Consider the following 24,388-nt stretch of genomic DNA (forward strand, 5'->3'; position numbering starts at 1 on the left):
AAAACCGTTCTGACCTGCTTCACATGAGACTCCCAATCATCCGAGAAGATCAAAATGTCATCCAAGTACACAATCAGGAATTTATCCAGGTACTCACGGAAGATGTCATGCATAAAGGATTGAAACACTGATGGAGCATTGGCAAGTCCGAACGGCATCACTAGATACTCAAAATGACCCTCGGGCGTATTAAATACAGTTTTCCATTCATCGCCTTGCCTGATTCTTACCAGATTATACGCACCACGAAGATCTATCTTAGTGAACCAACTAGCCCCCTTAATCCGAGCAAACAAATCAGATAACAATGGCAAGGGGTACTGAAATTTAACAGTGATCTTATTAAGAAGGCGGTAATCTATACACGGTCTCAGCGAACCATCCTTCTTGGCTACAAAAAAGAACCCTGCTCCTAATGGCGACGATGACGGGCGAATATGCCCCTTCTCCAGGGATTCCTTCACATAACTGCGCATAGCGGTGTGCTCAGGCACGGATAAATTAAACAGTCGACCTTTTGGGAATTTACTACCAGGAATTAAATTGATAGCACAATCACAATCCCTATGCGGAGGCAGGGCATCGGACTTGGGCTCATCAAATACATCCCGGTAATCAGACAAGAACTCTGGAACCTCAGAAGGGGTGGATGACGAAATTGACAGAAATGGAACATCACCATGTACCCCCTGACAACCCCAGCTGGACACCAACATGGAATTCCAATCCAATACTGGATTATGGGCTTGTAGCCATGGCAACCCCAACACGACCACATCATGCAGATTATGCAACACCAGAAAGCGAATAACCTCCTGATGTGCAGGAGCCATGCACATGGTCAGCTGGGTCCAGTATTGAGGCTTATTCTTGGCCAAAGGTGTAGCATCAATTCCTCTCAATGGAATAGGACACTGCAAGGGCTCCAATAAAAACCCACAACGTTTAGCATAATCCAAGTCCATCAAATTCAGGGCAGCGCCTGAATCCACAAACGCCATGACAGAATACGACGACAAGGAGCATATCAAGGTAACGGACAGAAGAAATTTTGACTGTACAGTACCAATGGCGGCAGACCTAGCGAACCGCTTAGTGCGCTTAGGACAATCAGAGATAGCATGAGTGGAATCACCACAGTAGAAACACAGCCCATTCAGACGTCTGTGTTCTTGCCTTTCAACTCTGGTCATAGTCCTATCGCACTGCATAGGTTCAGGTTTAATCTCAGGTAATACCGCCAAATGGTACACAGATTTACGCTCACGCAAGCGTCGACCGATCTGAATGGCCAAAGACATAGACTCATTCAAACCAGCGGGCATAGGAAATCCCACCATGACATCCTTAATGGCTTCAGAGAGACCCTTTCTGAAAATGGCTGCAAGCGCAGATTCATTCCATTGAGTGAGCACGGACCATTTTCTAAATTTCTGGCAATATAGCTCTATCTCATCCTGAGCCTGACAAAGAGCCAGCAAATTTTTTTCTGCCTGATCTACTGAATTAGGCTCATCGTACAGCAATCCAAGCGCCAGGAAAAACGCATCGATATCACTCAATTCAGGATCTCCTGACGCAAGAGAAAATGCCCAGTCCTGAGGGTCGCCACGCAAAAAAATGACGATCCTAACCTGTTGCGCTGGGTCACCAGAGGAGCGAGGTTTCAAAGCCATAAACAGTTTACAATTATTCTTGAAACTCAGAAATTTAGTTCTATCTCCAAAAAACAAATCTGGAATAGGAATTCTCGGTTCTAACAAAGAATTCTGAACCACAAAATTTTGAATATCTTGAACTCTTGCCGTGAGCTGATCTACACATGAAGACAGACCTTTAATGTCCATTGTAACACCTGTGTCCTGAACCACCCAAATGTCTAGGGGAAAAAAAAGACAAATCACAGTGCAAAGGAAAAAAAATGGTCTCAGAACTTCTTTTTTCCCTCTATTGAGAATCATTAGTACTTTTGGCTTCCTGTACTGTTATGATAGGCAATTCAGTAACACAATGTACATAGCGATCAGAGCACATACAGTGATCTGACAATAACCCAAAATAATAGAACGAGCTCTGAGACGTGGAAACTCTGTAGACCGCAATTCCTGATCCTCTCCAAACACAACTAGAGGCAGCTGTGGATTACGCCTAACGCTCCCTATGCAACTCGGCACAGCCTGAGAAACTAACTAGCCTGAAGATAGAAAAATAAGCCTACCTTGCCTCAGAGAAATACCCCAAAGGAAAAGGCAGCCCCCCACATATAATGACTGTGAGTAAGATGAAAAGACAAACGTAGGGATGAAATAGATTCAGCAAAGTGAGGCCCGATATTCTAGACAGAACGAGGATAGGAAAGATAACTTTGCGGTCTACACAAAACCCTAAAGAAAACCACGCAAAGGGGGCAAAAAGACCCTCCGTACCGAACTAACGGCACGGAGGTACACCCTTTGCGTCCCAGAGCTTCCAGCAAAACAAATGGACAAGCTGGACAGAAAAAATAGCAACAAATAGCAAAGAAGCACTTAGCTATGCAGAGCAGCAGGCCACAGGAATGATCCAGAGAAACACAAGTCCAACACTGAAACATTGACAGGAAGCATGGATCAAAGCATCAGGTGGAGTTAAGTAGAGAAGCAGCTAACGACCTCACCAGATCACCTGAGGGAGGAAACTCAGAAGCTGCAGTACCACTTTCCTCCACAAACGGAAGCTCCCAGAGAGAATCAGCCGAAGTACCACTTGTGACCACAGGAGTGAACTCTGCCACAGAATTCACAACACCCATGGTACCGCAGCTTCTTCGTGCCTGCGCGAGGAGGTCCTGCCATGACGTAACGGTCACATGACCGTGACGTCATGGCAGGTCCTTCTTGCGCATGGCCTGTGATGACGTTGCGGTCACGTGACCGTGACGTCATGGCAGTTCCTTCTCCCATACCATCGTTGGCACCGGAACCTGCCGCTTCCATGGAGAGGTCACCGGAGCATCGCGACGAGCGGGAAAGGTGAGTATATAATAATTTTTTATTATTTTTAACATTAGATCCTTTTACTATTGACGCTGCATAGGCAGCGTCAATAGTAAAAAACTTGGTCACACCAGGTTAATAGCGGCGGTAACGGAGTGAGTTACCTGTGGCATAACGCGGTCCGTTACTGCAGACATTAACCCTGTGTGAGCGGTGACTGCTGGGAGTATGGAGCGGACACTGACTGCAAGGGAGTAGGGAGGGACTTATCGGACTGTGGCCGTCGCTGATTGGTCGCGGCATCCTTGACAGGCAGCTGCCGAGACCAATCAACGAATGAATATCCGTGACAGAAAGAAAGACAGACGGAAGTGACCCTTAGATATATATATATCCGATTAAAAAAACCTGCTATAAAAGTAAATCAAACCCTCCTTCATCACCCCTTTAGTTAGGGAAAAATTAAAAAATTTAAAAAAATGTATTTATTTCCGTTAGGGTTAGGGCTACAGTTAGGGTTGGGGCTAAAGTTAGGGTTGGGGCTAAAGTTAGGGTTAGGGTTTGGATTACATTTACGGTTGGGAATAGGGTTGGGATTAGGGTTAGGGGTGTGTCAGGGTTAGGGGTGTGGTTAGGGTTACCATTGAGATTAGGGTTGGGGGTGTGTTTGGATTAGGGTTTCAGTTATAATTGGGGGGGGGGTTTCCACTATTTAGGCACATCAGGGGCTCTCCAAACGCAACATGGCGTCCGATCTCAATTCCAGCCAATTCTGCGTTGATAATGTAAAACAGTGCTCCTTCCCTTCCGAGCTCTCCCGTGCACCCAAACAGGCGTACTCCGGACACATTGGACAACAACTTTTGGGGTCCAATTTCTCCGGTTACCCTTGGGAAACTACAAAACGGGGGGCTAGAAAATAATTTTTGAGGAAAAAAAGATTTTTTTATTTTCACGGCTTTGCGTTATAAACTGTAGTGAAACACATGGGGGTTCAAAGTTCTCACAACACATCTAGATAAGTTCCTTGGGGGGGGTCTAGTTTCCAATATGGGGTCACTTGTGGGGGGTTTCTACTGTTTAGTTACATCAGGGGCTCTGCAAATGCAACGTGACGCCTGCAGACCATTCCATCTAAGTCTGCATTCCAAATGGCGCAACTTCCCTTCCGAGCTCTGCCATGCGCCCAAACGGTGGTCCCCCCTCCACACATTGGGTATCAGTGTACTCAGGACAAATTGGACAAGAACTTTTGGGGTCCAATTTCTTCTCTTACCCTAGGGAAAATACAAAACTGGGGGCTAAAAAATAATTTTTGTGGAAAAAAATTATTTTTTTTATTTTCACGGCTCTGCGTTGTAAAATGTAGTGAAACACTTGGGGGTTCAAAGCTCTCACAACACATCTAGATGAGTTCCTTAGGGGGTCTACTTTCCAAAATGGTGTCACTTGTGGGAAGTTTCAATGTTTAGGCACATCAGTGGCTCTCCAAACGCAACATGGCGTCCCATCTCAATTCCTGTCAATTTTGCATTGAAAAGTCAAATGGCGCTCCTTCCCTTCCGAGCTCTCCCTTGCGCCCAAACAGTGGTTTACCCCCACATATGGGGCATCATCGTACTCAGGACAAATTGTACAACAACTTTTGGGGTCCATTTTCTCCTGTTACCCTTGGTAAAATAATACAAATTGGAGCTGAAGTAAATTATTATTATTTAAACATTCCAAAAATTCCTGTGAAACACCTGAAGGGTTAATAAACTTCTTGAATGTGGTTTTGAGCACCTTGAGGGGTGCAGTTTTTAGAATGGTGTCACACTTGGTTATTTTCTATTATATAGACCCCTAAAAATGACTTCAAATGAGATGTGGTCCCTAAAAAACAATTGTGTTGTAAAAATGCGAAATTGCTGGTCAACTTTTAATCCTGATAACTCCCTAACAAAAAAAATTTTGGTTCCAAAATTGTGCTGATGTAAAGTAGACATGTGGGAAATGTTACTTATTAAGTATTTTGTGTGACATATTTCTGTGATGTAATTGCATAAAAATTCAAAGTTTGAAAATTGCGAAATTTTCAAAATTTTCGCCACATTTCTGTTTTTTTCACAAACGCAGGTAATATCAAAGAAGTTTTACCACTATCATGAAGTACAATATGTCATGAGAAAACATTGTCAGAATCACCGGGATCCATTGAAGCGTTCCAGAGTTATAACCTCATAAAGGGACAGTGGTCAGAATTGTAAAAATTGGCCCGGTCATTAACGTGCAAACCACCCTTGGGGGTAAAGGGGTTAACAATCACACAATCACATAATGCCTCAGCAATTCACTAGCCAACTCAGACCGATAATAAATTTGAAGACATGCTTACCCATTATGTGTCAAGGGACTGTGCCTTACCTCACCCCACGGCCCCTGATGCACGTTTCGTGTTTTAGCTTTTTCAAAAAGGGTTTAATAACACACCAGTCTCTTTGATTTATATATCCGGTAAGACAGAAATGAAGCCTTTGTTCGGCGCGCCGGCACCCGGAGCATGCCATCAGCGCAACCGTTACAGGGGAGCGCACGTGTGGGCGGAAATCCGCCGCATGATGTCAAGTGACATGTGCATCACTGATAGCTGCGGTGAAGGCAAACCCACAGGGCGAACAGTGCACGCGCGCACACAGGTGGCAACCATTATACAGAGGACCAACAGTACGGCCATATCTAACAGAGCACATTTAGGGGACAAACACTTATATCCACGACTGACCCCATACCGATTATGTGGGTAAGTGAACAGTACTGTATATACAGCAGCATAGTGAAAAGGGACAAAAAACGTTGCAATACATTATGCGCAAAAGTGATTAAAGTGATAATAGTGCATCATGTGTATGTTGTATTCAGAGCAACTAGAAATAACGTGACATTACTACAGCACCATGCATTATGGTGCGATAAGTGACATGAACAAATAAAAAAATAAGGAATAAAAAGTTGAAAAAGTATACAAAATAGTGAAAAATAAATAAAAATAATATATGAAGCAACCAATTACAAAAAATACACAAAGTACATAAGAGATTTTCTTCATATCTCAGAAGTCTCTGTCGGAGAAGATAGATCCCTTGTGCATCATATGGCATCCGATACTATGGCAACTTGGCAAAATAAAAACAAACTATAAAGAAAGAACAAAGTGAAAGAAATAATTAACAACATAAAATGATTGAAAGATGATGGGAACCAGACTCAAAAGAGAGAGGAGAGACTGGTAATTATTAAATATACCCCAATTTAAGTCCATTTACAAAGAACGAAAAAGGGGTGGTGGGTATACTACTACTCAAAATCTTTTTATATATCTTTTATAATCATAATTGCTCAAAGAGACACAGAGTCACAAAAAGGGAACAAAACTCAATTTTTCGTTGAGTCCTTTCGGGGCCACAGTATCAAGGGTGACAATCCATTTACATTTGCGTTCCGCCAATATTTTGGTCAGATTGCCACCCCTGATGCCTCCATGTATTTTATCAATTCCCAATACCCTCAGATCACTGGGATCGGACCCGTGACACATCCTAAAGTGCCTCGGCAATGTCTTCAAACCAGAAATATTTACCGCCTCCTTTGCTGCCAAAATGTCCTGTACGTGTTCCCGCCTCCTAACTTTCAATTCTCTAGATGTGAGACCCACATAAATAAGGGAGCAGAGACACATAGCATAATAAACTACAAACGTAGTGCTACACAAGATATAATCACAAATTTTAAATTCCCTGCTCCCATCCGATGTTCTGAAAGTCCCACCTCTAGAGATGTTAGGACAGCTACACAAGAACCGCAGGGGAAGCAACCCTTCCTAGGACTCCCCGTATTGAAAGGATTTTGTTTTTTTGTCACATAGTGACTCTTCACCAAGATGTCTTTAAAGGGAACCTGTCACCTGATTTTGGCGGGACTGGTTTTGGGTCATATGGGCGGAGTTTTCGGGTGTTTGATTCACCCTTTGCTTACCCGCTGGCTGCATGCTGGCCGAAATATTGGATTGAAGTTCATTCTCTGTCCTCCGTAGCACACGCCTGCGCAAGGCAATCTTGCCTTGTGCTGGCATGTACTACAGAGGACAGAGAATGAACTTCAATCCAATATTGTGGCCAGCACGCAGCCAGCGGGTAAGGAAAGGGTGAATCAAACACCCCAAAACTCCGCCCATATGACCCAAAACCAGTCCCGCCAAATTCAGGTGACAGGTTCCCTTTAAGGCTAAGTCCACATTTGCATTGTGCGGTGCAGCGTCGGCGACGCAACGCACAACGCAGATGTGAACGCATGCACAATGCAGCATTTTGTGATGCATGCGTTCATTTTTTCATGATTTTTGGCACAGAAAAAACTGCATCATGCAGCGTCCTCTGCGCCCTGACAGTTGCGCCAAAGTGACGCATGCATCACAAAACGCAAGAGCAACGCATGTCCATGCACCCCCCATGTTAAATATAGGGGCGCATGCGTCGCTGCGGCTGCCCCCGACGCAACGCTAATGTCAACGTAGCCTAAGGTTTCTTCCCCTGCGCTGCGTCATTAGTAGGAAATTGGTTAGATACGGTGCCAAGGCAATATCAGTGTGTAGAATAGACCAATGCCTGTTGAATATCTCACGGATCCGATCCCAGTGGCAATTAGAGGGGGAAATGAACCTGACCTCCGATCCATTGTCAGATTGTCACACTCTTGGCATTCTCTTTATGAGCTTCAAGAGGTAGTCACCATGAATGGTTTTCACTTCACAGGTGTGCTCTGTCAGGTTTAATAAGTGGGATTTCTTGCCTTATAAATGGGGTTGGGACCATCAGTTGTGTTGTGCAGAAGTCTGGTGGATACACATCTGATAGTCCTAATGAATAAACTGTTAGAATTTGTATTATGGCAAGAAAAAAGCAGCTAAGTAACGAAAAACGAGTGGCCATCATTACTTTAAGAAATGAAGGTCAGTCGGTCCGAAAAATTGGGAAAACTTTGAAAGTGTCCCCAAGTGCAGTTGCAAAAACCATCAAGCGCTACAAAGAAACTGGCTCACATGAAGATCGCCCCAGGAAAGGAAGACCAAGAGTCACCTCTGCTTCTGAGAATAAGTTTATCCGAGTCACCAGCCTCAGAAATCGCAGGTTAACAGCAGCTCAGATTAGAGACCAGGTCAATGCCACACAGAGTTCTAGCAGCAGACATAGCTCTACAACAACTGTTAAGAGGAGACTTTGTGCAGCAGGCCTTCATGGTAAAATAGCTGCTAGGAAACCACTGGTAAAGACAGGCAACAAGCAGAAGAGACTCGTTTGGGCTAAAGAACAAAAGGAATGGACATTAGACCAGTGGAAATCTGTGCTTTGGTCTGATGAGTCCAAATTTGAGATCTTTGGTTCCAACCACTGTGTCTTTGTGCAACTCAGAAAAGGTGAACGGATGGACTCTACATGCCTGGTTCCCACCGTGAAGCATGGAGGAGGAGGTGTGATGGTGTGGGGGTGCTTTGCTGGTGACACTGTTGGGGATTTATTCAAAGTTGAAGGCATACTGAACCAGCCTGGCTACCACAGCATCTTGCAGCGGCATGCTATTTCATTCGGTTTGCGTTTAGTTGGACCATCATTTATTTTTCAACAGGACAATGACCCCAAACACACCTCCAGGCTGTGTAAGGGCTATTTGACCAAGAAGTAGAGTGATGGGGTGCTACGCCAGATGACTTGGCCTCCACAGTCACCAGACCTGAACCCAATCGAGATGGTTTGGGGTGAGCTGGACCGCAGAGTGAAGGTAAAAGGGCCAAGTGCTGAGCATCTCTGGGAACGCCTTCAAGATTGTTGGAAGACCATTCCCGGTGACTACCTCTTGAAGCTCATCAAGAGAATGCCAAGAGCGTGCAAAGCAGTCATCAAAGCAAACGGTGGCTACATTGAAGAACCTAGAATATAAGACATATTTTCAGTTGTTTCACACCTTTTTAAGTATATAATTCCAATTCCACCTATCCATTATTAATTCATTAGTAGTAAAGGGTTAATAAAACACACATACATTATGAATAAAGTATTTTAATGAAATAAATACACATGGGGTTTTAAAATCTTTATTGTACGCTTAATCCACCTGAAGACCATCGTTCTATTAAAATAAAAAAAAATAACAATATCCCATACCTTTCCGGCGACCAGTCATGTCCCACGCTGTAAATCCATCTGAAGGGGTTAAATAAATTTACAACCACGAGCCTGCTAATGCAGCTATCGCCCCTGGCTGTAAAAGCTGTGAAATGACTGGAATGCAGGTTAACAGTAGCATCGTAGACTTGCGGTGATGCGCCCCCTGCTGGCAGAAACTCATATGAACTCTAGCGTGGGAATTTTTCTGAATATTTCCATTAGTATTTGCAAACCAGAGTGGCTTAAAGACGTAGAAGAGATGGAAATATTTCAGTAATAGTCTTATCTCTTTGTGGGTTCTGCTCTTTATTTTATCAGTATTTCTAAGCTACAATTCTGACCAATAAAACTTGTAAATTAAACTATAGTGATAGCAGACCTGTGTGTGTGTGTGTGTGTGTGTGTGTGAAATCTGTGTTTTCAGGTAGGGCAGAAAAAAAGTGTGTAGGAAGGAAGGCACATAAAGAGGAAATCACTCTAGAAATTGAAAACCACAGCATCCAGGACACGCCGACCTCAGATCCAGCATGTATTAGTGAAGGGACACACCAAAATGGGAGAAATGTGAAACTAAACTCAATTTTAGGTGGTCTAAAAATGGATGAAGGTATAAAAATTGCAGACTGAAACAAATGCAGATTATTTTTAAGTATCAGTAACTAACGTTTGTTAACATATTTTTTTTTTCTTATGTTGAAGGTCTTTATAACTTAAAGGGATACTCTCATGTTATCACATTGATTTTATTAGACATCATGAAAATTAGCAAGTTTGCAGTTGACTTGATTTTTCTGTTAGCTTTCATTCTCCTGATGTGAGAGCTTTTTATTTTTTTTATATCTTGGATTGTGCATTCTACTGCTTGTTTCCAAGGAGCTTGGCCAGATACATCCTGGCCATTATACTCAGTAGCAGTATTACAGTAGAGGAGTTTACTCCTAACATTCCAGTCAGCTCTCTCCAGGCCATTGATTTCTATAGCTGCTTACTTCTCTTTTAACTCCTAAGGCTTCTTTCACACTTCTGTCGGTTGGGGTGCGTCATAATGCAGCGAATTGACGTATCGACGGACATTGCGAAAATAGAGTAAAACGTGTGTAACGCATCCAGTTTTATGACGGATGCGTCGAATGGCTTCCGAGAGAGAGAATATTTCCCCAGACTAGAAAATCCTTCCAGGCATGCTTAGAATAGATAAACGCAATACGTCGCTGGATTCCTGCTTTTCACAGGCAATAACGCATCCTGCGTTCATAGGCTGCCATTATAGCCAACGACGTGTGCCACAGGATGCATCGTTGCACGTTTTTCCGACGCTGGCAAAAAAAAAAAGTTTCATTTAACGTTTTTTTTCCAGACGACGGAACGCTATTTTCCGATGGATCGAGCGCACCATGGATGAAACGCCATCCGTCACAATCCATCACTAATACAAGTCTATGGGGAAAAAACAGGATCCTGCAGAAAAATTTGCTGGATCCTGTTTTTTCAAAACTCGATGAATTTCGACGGGAGGAAAAAGACTGAAGTGTGAAAGAGGCCTAAGACTACTTTCACACTAGCGTTGGACTCGGCCCATCGCAGTGCGTCGGGCCGAGGTTCCGACGCTAGCAGTGAAACGGAGGCACAACGGAGGCAGCGGATGCATTTTTCCTGCGCACCCATTGTAAGGTGTCGGGAGGTGGGGGCGGAGTTCCGGCCCGCATGCGCGGTCGGAAAAAGCGGTCCGTCGGCAGCAAAAAACGTTACATGTAACGTTTTTTGCTCCCAGCGGTTCACCACAACACAGCGCAACCGTCGCACGACGGTTGCAACGTGTGTCAATGCGTCGCAATGCGTCGCTAATGTTACATAGTTACAATAGTTATTAAGGTTGAAGGAAGACTATAAGTCCATCTAGTTCAACCCATAGCCTAACCTAACATGCCCTAACATGTTGATCCAGAGGAAGGCAAAAAAAACCCATGTGGCAAAGAGTAAGCTCCACATTGGGGAAATAAATTCCTTCCCGACTCCACATACGGCAATCAGACTAGTTCCCTGGATCAACGCCCTATCAATGAATCTAGTGTATATACCCTGTAACATTATACTTTTCCAGAAATGTATCCAGTCCCCTCTTAAATTTAAGTAATGAATCACTCATTACAACATCATACGGCAGAGATTTCCATAGTCTCACTGCTCTTACAGTAAAGAATCCGCGTCTGTTATTATGCTTAAACCTTTTTTCCTCCAAACGCAGAGGATGCCCCCTTGTCCCGGTTTCAGGTCAATGATTAAAAAGATCATCAGAAAGGTCTTTGTACTGTCCCCTCATATATTTATACATTAAAATAAGATCACCCCTTAGTCTTCGTTTTTCCAAACTAAATAGCCCCAAGTGTAATAACCTATCTTGGTATTGTTAATCTATGGGGCAAAAACGCATCCTGCAAACAAGTTTGTAGGATGCGTTTTTTCCCCTAAACGACGCATTGCGACGTATTGAAAAAAACGCCAGTGTGAAAGTAGCCTAAGCTGTTATCACTCCTCTACAATCCCTGGTTTCCAGATTTCCACACCTGACCCCTCCCCCCACCTCACCATGGTAGCTTCCCGACCAGTTCTAATCACCTCTTTCTGAGCCCTTTGGTTGTTCAAAGGCCCTATTTAATCTCTATATGTTCTATATGTAAATATACCGTATATACTCAAGGATAATCCGACCCGAGTATAAGCCGACCCCCTTAATTTTGCCACAAAAAACTGGGTAAACATAATGAGTCGAGTATAAGCCTATGGTGGGAAATGCAGCAGCTACCGATAAATGTCAAAAGTAAAAATAGATACCAATAAAAGTAAAATTAATTGAGACATCAGTAGGTTAAGTGTTTTTGAATATCCATATTGAATAAGGAGCCCCATATAATGCTCCCTAAAGTTTATGATGGCCCCATAAGATGCTCCATATTAAAATATGCCCCATATAATCCTGCATAAAGGTTAATAATGGCCCCATAAGATGCTCCATAGACACATTTGCCCAATATAGTGCTGCACAAATGTTGATTATGGCCCCATAAGATGCTCCATACTGACACTTGCCCCATATAGTGCTCCACAAACTTTAATTATGGCCCCATAAGATGCTCCATACAGTCACTTGCCCCATACAGTGCTGCACAAACGTTATGGCCCCATAAGATGCTCCATACAGACATTTGCCCCATACAATGCTGCACAAACGTTAATTATAGCCCCATAAGATGCTTACCTAAAGAAAACACCTAAAACGTAAATATCTTTATTAACCCCTTCCCGAACTTTGACGCCACGTAGGCGTCATGAAAGTCGGTGCCAATCCGACCCATGACGCCTATGTGGCGTCATGGAAAGATCGCGTCCCTGCAGATCCGGTGAAAGGGTTAACTCCAATTTCACCCGATCTGCAGGGAAAGGGGGAGTGGTAGTTTAGCCCAGGGGGGTGGCTTCACCCCCCGTGGCTACGACCGCTCTGATTGGCTGTTGAAAGTGAAACTGCCAATCAGAGCGATTTGTAATATTTCACCTATTAAAACTGGTGAAATATTACAATCCAGCCATGGCCGATGCTGCAATATCATCGGCCATGGCCGAAAACACTAATTTGCCCCCACCCCACCCCACCGATCGCCCCCCCAGCCCTCCGATCTGTCCGGTACACTGCTCCGGCTCCCCTCCCCCCGTGCTCATGTCCGCTCCCCCTGTGCTCCAATCACCCCCCCGTGCTCCAATCACCCCCCCTGCACTCCGATCCACCCCCGTGCTCCGTTCCACCCCCCTGTGCTCCGTTCCACCCCCCCGTGCTCCGTTCCACCCCCGCGCTCCGATCCACCCCCCGTGCTCCCCCCCACCCCATCATACTTACCGATCCTGCCGGGGTCCGTCCGTCTTCTCCCTGGGCGCCGCCAGCTTCCAAAATGGCCGGCAGATTCATTCCAAAGTGCATTTTGATCACTGAGATATAATCTATCACATTGATCAAAATAAAAAGAATAATAAATGACCCCCCCCCCCTTTGTCACCCCCATAGGTAGGGACAATAAAAAAATAAAGATTTTTTTTTTCCACTAATGTTAGAATAGGGTTAGGGTTAGCGCTAGGGCTAGGGTTAGGGTTAGGGTTTCGGTATGTGCACACGTATTCTGGTCCTCTGCGGATTTTTCCGCTGCGGATTTGATAAATCCGCAGTGCTAAACCGCTGCGGATTTATGGCGGATTTACCGCGTTTTTTCTGCGCATTTCACTGCGGTTTTACAACTGCGATTTTCTATTGGAGCAGTTGTAAAACCGCTGCGGAATCCGCACAAAGAAGTGACATGCTGCGGAATGTAAACCGCTGCGTTTCCGTGCAGTTTTTCTGCAGCATGTGTACAGCGATTTTTGTTTCCCATAGGTTTACATTGAACTGTAAACTCATGGGAAACTGCTGCGGATCCGCAGCGTTTTCCGCAGCGTGTGCACATACCTTTAGAATTAGGCTATGTGCACACGGTGCGGATTGGCCGCTGCGGATTCGCAGCAGTGTTCCATCAGGTTTACAGTACCATGTAAACCTATGGAAAACCAAATCCGCTGTGCCCATGGTGCGGAAAATACAGCGCGGAAACGCTGCGTTGTATTTTCTGCAGCATGTCAATTCTTTGTGCGGATTCCGCAGCGTTTTACACCTGTTCCTCAATAGGAATCCGCAGGTGAAATCCGCACAAAAAACACTGGAAATCCGCGGAAAATCCGCAGGTAAAACGCAGTGCCTTTTACCCGCGGATTTTTCAAAAATGATGCTGAAAAATCTCACACGAATCCGCAACGTGGGCACATAGCCTTAGGGTTAGGGTTGGAATTAGGGTTGTGGTTAGGGTTGTGATTAGGGTTATGGCTACAGTTGGGATTAGGGTTAGGAGTGTGAGGGGGTTAGTGTTGGAGGTAGAATTGAGGGGTGACCACTGTTTAGGCACATCAGGGGTCTCCAAACGCAACATGGCGCCACCATTGATTCCAATCTTGTATTCAAAAAGTCAAATGGTGCTCCCTCAATTCCGAGCCCTGACGTGCGCCCAAACAGTGGTTTACCCCCACATATGGGGTACCGGCATACTCAGGATAAACTGCGCAACAATTTCTGGGGTCTAATTTCTCCTGTTACCCTTGTGAAAATAAAAAAATGCTTGCTAAAACATCATTTTTGAGGAAAGAAAAATGATTTTTTATTTTCACGGCTCTGCGTTGTAAACGTCTGTGAAGCACTTGGGGGTTCAAAGTGCTCACCACATATCTAGATAAGTTCCTTGGGGGGTCTACTTTCTAAAATGGGGTCACTTGTGGGGGGTTTCTACTGTTTAGTCACACCAGGGTCTCTGCAAACGCAACGTGACGCCCACAGACCATTCCATCAAAGTCTGCATTTCAAAAGTCACTACTTCCCTTCTGAGCCCCGACGTGTGCCCAAACACTGGTTTACCCCCACACATGGGGTATCAGCGTACTCAGGAGAAACTGGACAACAACTTTTGGGGTCCAATTTCTCCTGTAACCCTTGGGAAAATAAAAAATTCTGGGCTAAATAATTATTTTTGAGGAAAGAAAACGTATTTATTATTTTCACGGCTCTGCATTATAAACTTCTATGAAGCACTTGGGGGTTCAAAGTGCTCACCACACATCTAGATAAGTTCCTTTCGGGGTCTAGTTTCCAAAATGGGGTCACTTGTGGGGGGTTTCTACTGTTTAGCCACATCAGGGGCTCTGCAAACGCAACGTGACGCCCACAGAGCATTCCATCAAAGTCTGCATTTCAAAACGTCACTACTTCACTTCCGAGCCCTGGCATGTGCCCAAACAGTGGTTTACCCCCACATATGGGGTATCAGCGTACTCAGGAGAAACTGGACAACAACTTTTGGGGTCAAATTTCTCCTGTTACCCTTGGGAAAATAAAAAATTGCAGGCTAAAAATCATTTTTGAGAAAATAATTTTTTTTTTTTTAATTTTCATGGCTCTGCGTTATAAACTTCTGTGAAGCACTTGGGGGTTCAAAGTCCTCACCACACATCTAGATTAGTTCCTTTGGGGGTCTAGTTTCCAAAATGGGGTCATTTGTGGGGGATCTCCAATGTTTAGGCACACATGGGCTCTCCAAACGTGACATGGTGTCCGCTAATGATTGGAGCTAATTTTCCATTTAAAAAGCCAAATGGCGTGCCTTCCCTTCCGAGCCCTGCCGTGCGCCCAAACAGTGGTTTACCCCCACATATGGGGTATCAGCGTACTCAGGACAAACTGGACAACAACATTTGGGGTCCAGTTTCTCCTATTACCCTTGGAAAAATAGGAAATTCCAGGCTAAAAAATCATTTTTGAGGAAAGAAAAATTATTTTTTATTTTCATGGCTCTGCGTTATAAACTTCTGTGAAGCACATGGGGGTTTAAAGTGCTCAATATGCATCTAGATAAGTTCCTTGGGGGGTCTAGTTTCCAAAATGGGGTCACTTGTGGGGGAGCTCCAATGTTTAGGCACACAGGGGCTCTCCAAATGCGACATGGTGTCCGCTAACAATTGGAGCTAATTTTCCGTTCAAAAAGTCAAATGGCGCGCCTTCCCTTTCGAGCCCTGCCGTGTGCCCAAACAGTGGTTTACCCCCACATATGAGGTATCGGCGTACTCGGGAGAAATTTCCCAACAAATTTTATGATCCATTTTATCCTATTGCCCATGTGAAAATGAAAAAATTGAGGCGAAAAGAATTTTTTTGTGAAAAAAAAGTACTTTTTCATTTTTACGGATCAATTTGTGAAGCACCTGGGGGTTCAAAGTGCTCACTATGCATCTAGATAAGTTCCTTGGGGCGTCTAGTTTCCAAAATGGGGTCACTTGTGGGGGAGCTCCAATTTTTAGGCACACGGGGGCTCTCGAAACGTGACATGGTGTCCGCTAAAGAGTGGAGCCAATTTTTCATTCAAAAAGTCAAATGGCGCTCGTTCCCTTCCAAGCCCTGCCGTGCACCCAAACAGTGGTTTACCCCCACATATGAGGTATCAGCGTACTCAGGACAAATTGGACAACAACTTTCGTGGTTCAGTTTCTCCTTTTACCATTGGGAAAATAAAAAAAATTGTTGCTAAAAGATAATTTTTGTGACTAAAAAGTTAAATGTTCATTTTTTCCTTCCATGTTGCTTCTGCTGCTGTGAAGTACCTGAAGGGTTAATAAACTTCTTGAATGTGGTTTTGAGTACCTTGAGGGGTGCATTTTTTAGAATGGTGTCACTTTTGGGTATTTTCAGCCATATAGACCCCTCAAACTGACTTCAAATGTGAGGTGGTCCCTAAAAAAAATGGTTTTGTAAATTTCGTTGTAAAAATGAGAAATCTCTGGTCAAATTTTAACCCTTATAACTTCCTAGCAAAAAAAAATTTTCTTTCCAAAATTGTGCTGATGTAAAGTATACATGTGGGAAATGTTATTTATTAACTATTTTGTGTCACATAACTCTCTGGTTTAACAGAATAAAAATTCAAAATGTGAAAATTGCGAAATTTTCAAAATTTTCGCCAAATTTCCGTTTTTATCACAAACGCAGAATTTATTGACCTAAATTTACCACTAACATGAAGCCCAATATGTCACGAAAAAACAATCTCAGAACCGCTAGGATCCGTTGAAGCGTTCCTGAGTTATTACCTCATAAAGGGACACTGGTCAGAATTGCAAAAAACGGCTAGGTCTTTAAGGTCAAAATAGGCTGGGTCATGAAGGGGTTAAATATGCCAATACTAAATGCTAAAAAAAACCCTTAGGAAGCAGCCTCATTTTTTGCTATGACTTCTGATCATCAAACCAGTATAAATCTCTCCTGATGAACCTTCTGAGGGGAAACGCGTCGAGAGCCTGTTTAGAGCTTTCCTTCCTCATCTAAGGATTGTCGTCACCATGATGCCCAGCTGCCTGCATGTCTGTTGCACACAATAGCAGATGAGTATGATTTATTTTGGAGCTTTATTTACTAGGACACCTATGTTTAATGGGGTAAACCATCATATACCGTTATATTTGTGGTAGTATCTATGTATTCTCATCATGCAGGCTATGACTGTGCATTTATTAGAATATCTATGAGGGTCACTGTGTGACCGTACCAGTTTGTATTGTGTTTGATATAGGTTTATGTTACTGTATACTTGGGGATTACTATATCTGTTAATCCCCAAATTCATGTGATCTGAGTGACTTCTGCTGAGTGTACCCTCTCCAGTTTATATGTTTATATATATATATATATATATATATATATATATATATATATATATATATATATATATATATATATATATATATATATATATATATATATATATATATATATATATATATATGCACTTACTGATATATTTGTGATTTTGTATATACCCTATATTCACAGCATTTTATACTATACAGAATTACAGGCCATCTGGTCCTCTGTTTCTGACTAACTGCTTCATAGGGTTATAACAGGAGATAGGGTCAGCCATTGTACGAGCGGGGGGCGCCATTCTCATATTGTCTTAGGGTGCCAACCTCCGCACCTAGGTAGGTGTCCAGACAGTATTTACACCTAGGGCTAGGTCACTCTTTTCTGCAAATCGGTTGTGAGTGTGTACATCCACCCAAGAATATTTTCACTGATACTTCTATATCAAAGGTACTGTCAATATTTTTGAGGTATTTTTCTGGGCATACCCTTGTATACTCTTATTATGATAGGGTCTCTTTGGTATTCCAATGGTTTGGTTACTAATTATGTAGATAGCTGAGTTTTAACCTATTATTCTCATTATCACTTGTCCCCCTTTTTTTGGGCCCAGGCTACCAGGCATTTTTTCAATTAGGAACAATCCCCTTCCTAAGAGGTTTTTTTTAGTATTTAGTTTTGGCATATTTAATAAAGATATTTACATTTTAGGTGTTTTCTTTAGGTAAACATTTAGACATTCACCTGTCCACATATTAAATTGTAAGATATTCCCCATAAGATGCTCCATAAAGATATTTGCCCCATAATAGTGCTGCGCAAACGTTGATTATGGCCCCATACAGACACTTGCCCCATATAGTGCTGCGCAAACGTTGATTATGGCCCCATACAGACACTTGCCCCATATAGTGCTGCACAAACGTTATGGCCCCATAAGATGCTCCATACAGACACTTGCCCCATATGCTGTTGCTGCGATAAAAAAAATAATCACATATTCACCTCTCCGTCGCTCAGGACCCCGGCACTTTCAATATTAACCTGACTACCTTCCGGCACCGCTCCATCTTCAGCGTCTTCTGCACTGACGTTCAGGCAGAGGGCGCGCACTAACCACGTCATCACGCCCTCTGTCCTGAGCGTCACTGCAGAAGACGCTGAAGACTGAGCGGTCACTCTTACCGCTCATTACAGTAATGAATATGCGGCTCCACCCCTATGGGAGGTAGAGCAGCATATTCATTACTGTAATGACCGGTACCATGTGACCGCTCAGTACAGGAAGAAGCTGGGGAGCCAGGGACCTCGCGCCAGGAGCAGGTGAGTATAATTAGACAGCCACCGTTCCCCCTCCCCTGCCGACCCCTGGGTATGACTTGAGTATAAGCCAAGAGGGGGACTTTCAGCCCCCAAAAAATGGGCTGAAAATCTCGGCTTATACTCGAGTTTATACGATAATATAGAACACACTGACCTACCATTAATTTTTAGTATCAGGACAAGCGCTCGGATCAGGACAGTCATTCAAGGATAGCTATCTCCCGCCTCCCCCCCCAAAAAAACAAAAAACAATACAAAAAAAAACAGCAACCTGGAAGTAAGGAGACTGCATGACTTTGAGCTTCTAAAGAGACAACTTGAGAATATCCCCTTTATCTTTGTCTCACTGCTAGACACCAGACAGTAATGAGGAGGAAGGGGTTCCGAACTTTGGGACATAATTGTAACATGTAACATATATATATTGCATTTTTTATGTTTAATGTCACTTTAAGCACATAAAGTTTATGTATATATATTTTTTATTCTCTAGATTCTGAAGATCAGTCTTCGGCTTCATCAAAGACATCAACGTAAGAATCATTAATATTCATGGAAATTACAATTAAGTTATAATGGTTTACGTTCACATCAGGTTTCTGATAGCCTCATGAAAGTTAGTGTTTTTTCTATATATATATATATATTTTTTTTTTTAACAAATTATCCTTTTCACGTTCCATGACAGATGTTTGTCATGTAGCATGTCAGGGACTTTAGAGCGGGTTCAGAAGCAGAGCCTGCTCAACAAAGAGCAGATGCCGGCTACATTATGTAATTATGTAGCTGGCATCAGTCCACACTCATGGCAGCAAAACAAACCTATTTCTCATCTATCATATCCTCCCTTTCTCACAACCCTAAACAGCTATTCAAACTTTAAATTCTCTCCACCATCACCCAGCGCCTCATCCCTCTTCTCTAATCTCATCTGAAGACTTTATTCTTCAAGCATAAGATTAATAGCATTAGAGAAATGTTTGGCCTACAGTCCCCACAACCTATCCTCATAACTACTCGGCTTTCCTCCCCCAAAACCTGCTTCTCCACCATTACGGTAGATCAACTTTCCGCTCTACACTCCAGATCACATCTCACCACCTGTGAACTTGACCTTGATCTTATCCCACCTCATCCCAAACCTCACCATAGTCCTCATCCCAACACTAACTCATCTCTTCAACCTAACACTAACAACTGGAGTCTTCCCCTCTTGCTTCAAACATGTCTCAATCAAACCCATCCTCAAAAAGCCCTCACTTGACTTATCCTCTGTTTCTAGCTATCGCCCCATATTACTTCTCCCCTATGCATCAAAACTACTGCAACAACACGTCCATCTTGAACTGTCAGCCCATGTCTCCTCCTGCTCCCTCTTTAAACGCTTACAATCAGGTTTCTGACCGCATCATTCCACTGAAACTGCCCTGACTTAAGTCACCAATGATCTGCTAGCCGCCAAATCCAAGCGACACTACTGTTGTTTTCCTCCTGGACCTGTCCCCTGCCTTCGACACAGTGGGCCATTCCCTCTTACTACAGATTCTTTCATCTCTTAGCATCACCGACCTGACCCTGTCCTGGAGCTCTTCATATCTAACAGACCGGACAGTCAGCATCTCCCATTCACACACGACCCCCTATCTTTTGATGTCCCTTAAGGTTCTGTTCTAGGACCCCTGCTCTTCTCCGACTACATTCTCAGCCTGGGACAGCTCATAGTCCCATGGCTTTCAGTATCATCTCTATGCTGATGACACACAGATCTACTGCTCTGCACCCAATAGCACCTCTTTACTAACCAGAATCCCACATTGTCCGCTATCGCATCCTTCTTCTCTGCTAGATTTCTGAAACTTAACATGGAAAAACAGAATTGGTCATATTTCCCCAAATCACACTCAACAAACCTGTTTATCAAAGTCAATGGCTTCTCACTCTCCTCAGTCCTGCAAACTTGCTATCTCGGGGTAATACTTTACTCTGATCTCTCCTTCAAACCACATATCCAAGCCCTTTCCACTTCCTGTCTATTCCATCTCAAAAACATTGCCCGTATCTGTACATTCCTTAACTCCTTTCTGGCATTGGATGTACTGTTCCGTCCATGTAACCTGTGCCTTACTTCCCGTGGACGGAATAGTATGTCATACGCGATCAGCCGTGCTCAAGGGGGGAGCGTGGCCGGGTGTCAGCTGATTATCACAGCTGACACCCAGCACTATGTGCTCCCGGCACTTTAACCCCTGGAACACTACGATCAAACAAGATTGCAGCGTTCCAGTGGCATAGAGATGCATCGCGCAGGGAGGGGCCTTCCTGCATGCTTCCCTGAGACCCTCAGAGGGTCTCCTCTCTGCAGGCCCCCGGATTCTAGATGGCCGCGGGGTCCTTCCGGGTCCTGCAGGGAGGTGGCTTGTCAGTGCCTGCTGAGAGCATGTGCTGAGAAGCTTCCTACACTGCCTGTCAGATCGCTGATCTGACACAATGCTCTGCAAAGTGTCAGATCAGCGATCTGACTTTATACAGTGATGTCTCACCCTGGGACAATGTAAAAAAGTAAAAAAAAAACAAGCAATTAACATGTGTAAAAATATTTTTTTTTTTAAATTCCTCAATAAAGAAAAAAAAAAGATTGTTCCAATAAATACATTTCTTTATGTAAATAAAAAAACAAAACAATGAAAGTACATATTTAGTATCACCATGTCTGTAACGATCCGACCTATAAAACTGTCCCACTAGTTAACCTCTTCAGTGAACACTGTAAAAAAACTAAATAAAAAACGAGGCAAAAGACAATGCTTTATCATCATACCACCAAACAAAAAGTGGAATAACACGCGATCAAAAAGTGGAATAACACGCGATCAAAAAGACGGATATAAATAAGCATGGTAACGATGAAAACGTCATCTTGTCCTGCAAAAAGCGAGCCGCCATACAGCATCATCAGCAGAAAAATAAAGTTATAGCCCTCAAAATAAAGCGATGCAAAAATTATTTTTATATAAAATAGTTTTTATTGCATAAAAGCGCCAAAACATTTTAAAAAATGAGGTATCGCTGTAATCACACTAATCCGAAGAATAAAACTGCTTTATCAATTTTACCACACGCAGAATGGTATAAACGCCCCACCCAAAAGAAATTCATGAATTGCTGGTTTTTGTTCATTCTGCCTCCCAAAAATCATAATAAAAAGAGATTAAAAATAAAAAAGTAATGTGCCCGAAAATGGTACCAATAAAAACGTCAACTCGTCCCGCAAAAAAAAAAAAAAAAAAAGACCTCGCATGACTCTGTGGGCAAAAATATGGAAAAATTATAGCTCTCAAAATGGGGTGATGCAAAAATAATTTTTTGCAATAAAAAGCGTCTTTAAGTGTACGTTCACATTAGCGTTTTGCGTGTTTGCGTCGAGCGCTGCAGCGGCGATGCATGCGTCATGCGCCCCTATATTTAACATGGGGGGCGCATGGACATGCGTTGTGCTGCGTTGTGCGACGAATGCGTTTTTTTTGCGTCCAAATTTCTGCAAAAAAGGACGCATGCGTCGCAAACCGCAGCGTTTTAGCGTGCGTTTTGGTGCGTTTTTATTTGCGTTGTGTGTTGCGTCGCCGACGCAGCGGCGCACAACGCAAATGTGAACGTAGCCTTAGTGTGTGACAGCTGCCAAACAAAAACCCGCTATAAATAGTAAATCAAATCCCCCTTTATCACCCCATTAGTTAGTGAAAAATAATAAAATTAAAAAATGTATTTATTTCCATTTTCCCATTAGTGTTAGGGCTAAAGTTAGTGTTAGGGTTGGGGCTAATGTTAGTGTTAGGGTTGGGGCTAAAGTTAATGTTAAGGTTGGGGCTATAGTTAGGGCTGGGGCTAAAGTTAGGGTCGGGGCTAGAGATGGGGTTAGGGTTTGGATTACGTTCATGGTTGGGATTAGGGTTGGGGTGTGGTTAGGGTTGGGATTAGGGTTAGGGGTGTGGTTAGGCTTTGGATTAGGGTTAGGGATGTGTCAGATTTAGGGGTGTGGTTAGGGTTGGGATTAGGGTTAGGTGTGTGTTAGGGTTGGATTTAGAATTGGGGGGTTTCCACTGTTTAGACACATCAGGGGCTCTCCAAACGTGACTTTGCGTCCGATCTCAATTCCAGCCAATTCTGCAATGGAAAAGTAAAACTGTGCTCCTTCCCTTCCGAGCGCTGCCGTGCGCCCAAACAGTGGTTTACCCCCACATATGGGGTATCAGCGTACTCATGACAAATTGGACAACAACTTTTGGCGTCCAATTTCTCCTGTTACCCTTGGGAAAATACAAAGCTGGGGGCTAAAAAATCATTTTTGTGGGAAAAAAATGATTTTTTATTTTCACTGCTCTGCGTTATAAACTTTAGTGAAACACTTGGGGGTTCAAAGTTCTCATAACACATTTAGATAAGTTCTTTGGGGGGTCTACTTTCCAAAATGGGGTCACTTGTGGGGGTGTCTACTGTGTATGCACATCGGTGGCTCTGCAGACCAGTCTGCTCCTTCCCTTCCGAGCTCTGCCATGCGCCCAAACGGTGGTTCCCCCTCACATATGGGGTATCGGCGTACTCAGGATAAATTGCACAACAATTTTTGGGGTCCAATTTTTCCTGTTATGCTTGGGAAAATTAAAAATTGGGGGCAAAAAGATCATTTTTGTGAAAATTTTTTTTATTTTTACTGCTCTACTTTATAAACTTCTGTGGAGCACTTGGGGTTCAAAGTGCTCACTACACATCTAGATAAGTTCATTAGGGAATCTACTTTCCAAAATGGTGTCACTTGTGGGGGGTTTCCACTTTTTAGGCACATCAGGGGCTCTCCAAACACGTCATGGCATTCTATCTCAATTCCAGCCAATTTTGCATTGAAAAGTCAAATGGCACTCCTTCCCTTCTGAGATCTGCCATGCGTCCAAACACTAGTTTACCCCACATATGGGTTATCGGCGTACTCAGGACAAATTGTACAACAATTTTTCGGGGTCCCAATTTCTCCTGTTACCCTTGGTAAAGTAAAACAAATTGGATCTGAAGTAAATTTTTAGTGAAAAAAAGTTAAATGTTCATTTTTTTTTAAACATTCCAAAAATTTCTATGAAGCACCTGAAGGTTTAATAAATTCTTGAATGAGTTTTGAGCACCTTGAGGGGTGCAGTTTTTATAATGGTGTCACACTTGGGTATTTTCTATCATATAGACCCCTCAAAGTCACTTCAAATGTGATGTGGTCCCTAAAAAATAATGGTGTTGTAAAAATGAGAAATCGCTGGTCAACTTTTAAAACAAAATGTTGGTTCCAAAATTGTGCTGATGTAAAGTAGACATGTGGAAATGTTAGTTATTAAGTATTTTGTGTGACATATCTCTGTGATTTAAGGATTTAAGGGCCTGAAAATTCAAAGTTGGAAAATTGCAAAATGTTCAAAATTTTCACCAAATTTCTGTTTTTTTCCACAAATAAACACAAGTCATATCTAAGAAAATGTACCACTCACGTGACATACAATAGGTCACGAGAAATCCGTGTCAGAATCACCGGGATACATCTAAGCGTTCCAGAGTTATTACCTCATAAAGGGACAGTGGTCAGAATTGTAAAAATTGGC

General features: G+C 43.1%; 1 protein-coding gene across 2 annotated transcripts in view; it reads left to right on the forward strand.

Moving 5' to 3' along the window:
* Nucleotides 1-24,388, forward strand: part of ZNF830 (zinc finger protein 830) — a 216,267-nt gene that overhangs the window by 76,595 nt on the left and 115,284 nt on the right. For both annotated transcript variants that reach the window (XM_069730476.1, XM_069730477.1), the window contains exon 4: nucleotides 19,246-19,285. In XM_069730476.1, the coding sequence (XP_069586577.1) occupies nucleotides 19,246-19,285 (40 nt within the window). The remainder of the gene's footprint in view (nucleotides 1-19,245; nucleotides 19,286-24,388) is intronic.

The sequence above is a fragment of the Ranitomeya imitator genome, chromosome 6, assembly GCF_032444005.1.
Source record: "Ranitomeya imitator isolate aRanImi1 chromosome 6, aRanImi1.pri, whole genome shotgun sequence".
Taxonomy (NCBI): domain Eukaryota; kingdom Metazoa; phylum Chordata; class Amphibia; order Anura; family Dendrobatidae; genus Ranitomeya; species Ranitomeya imitator.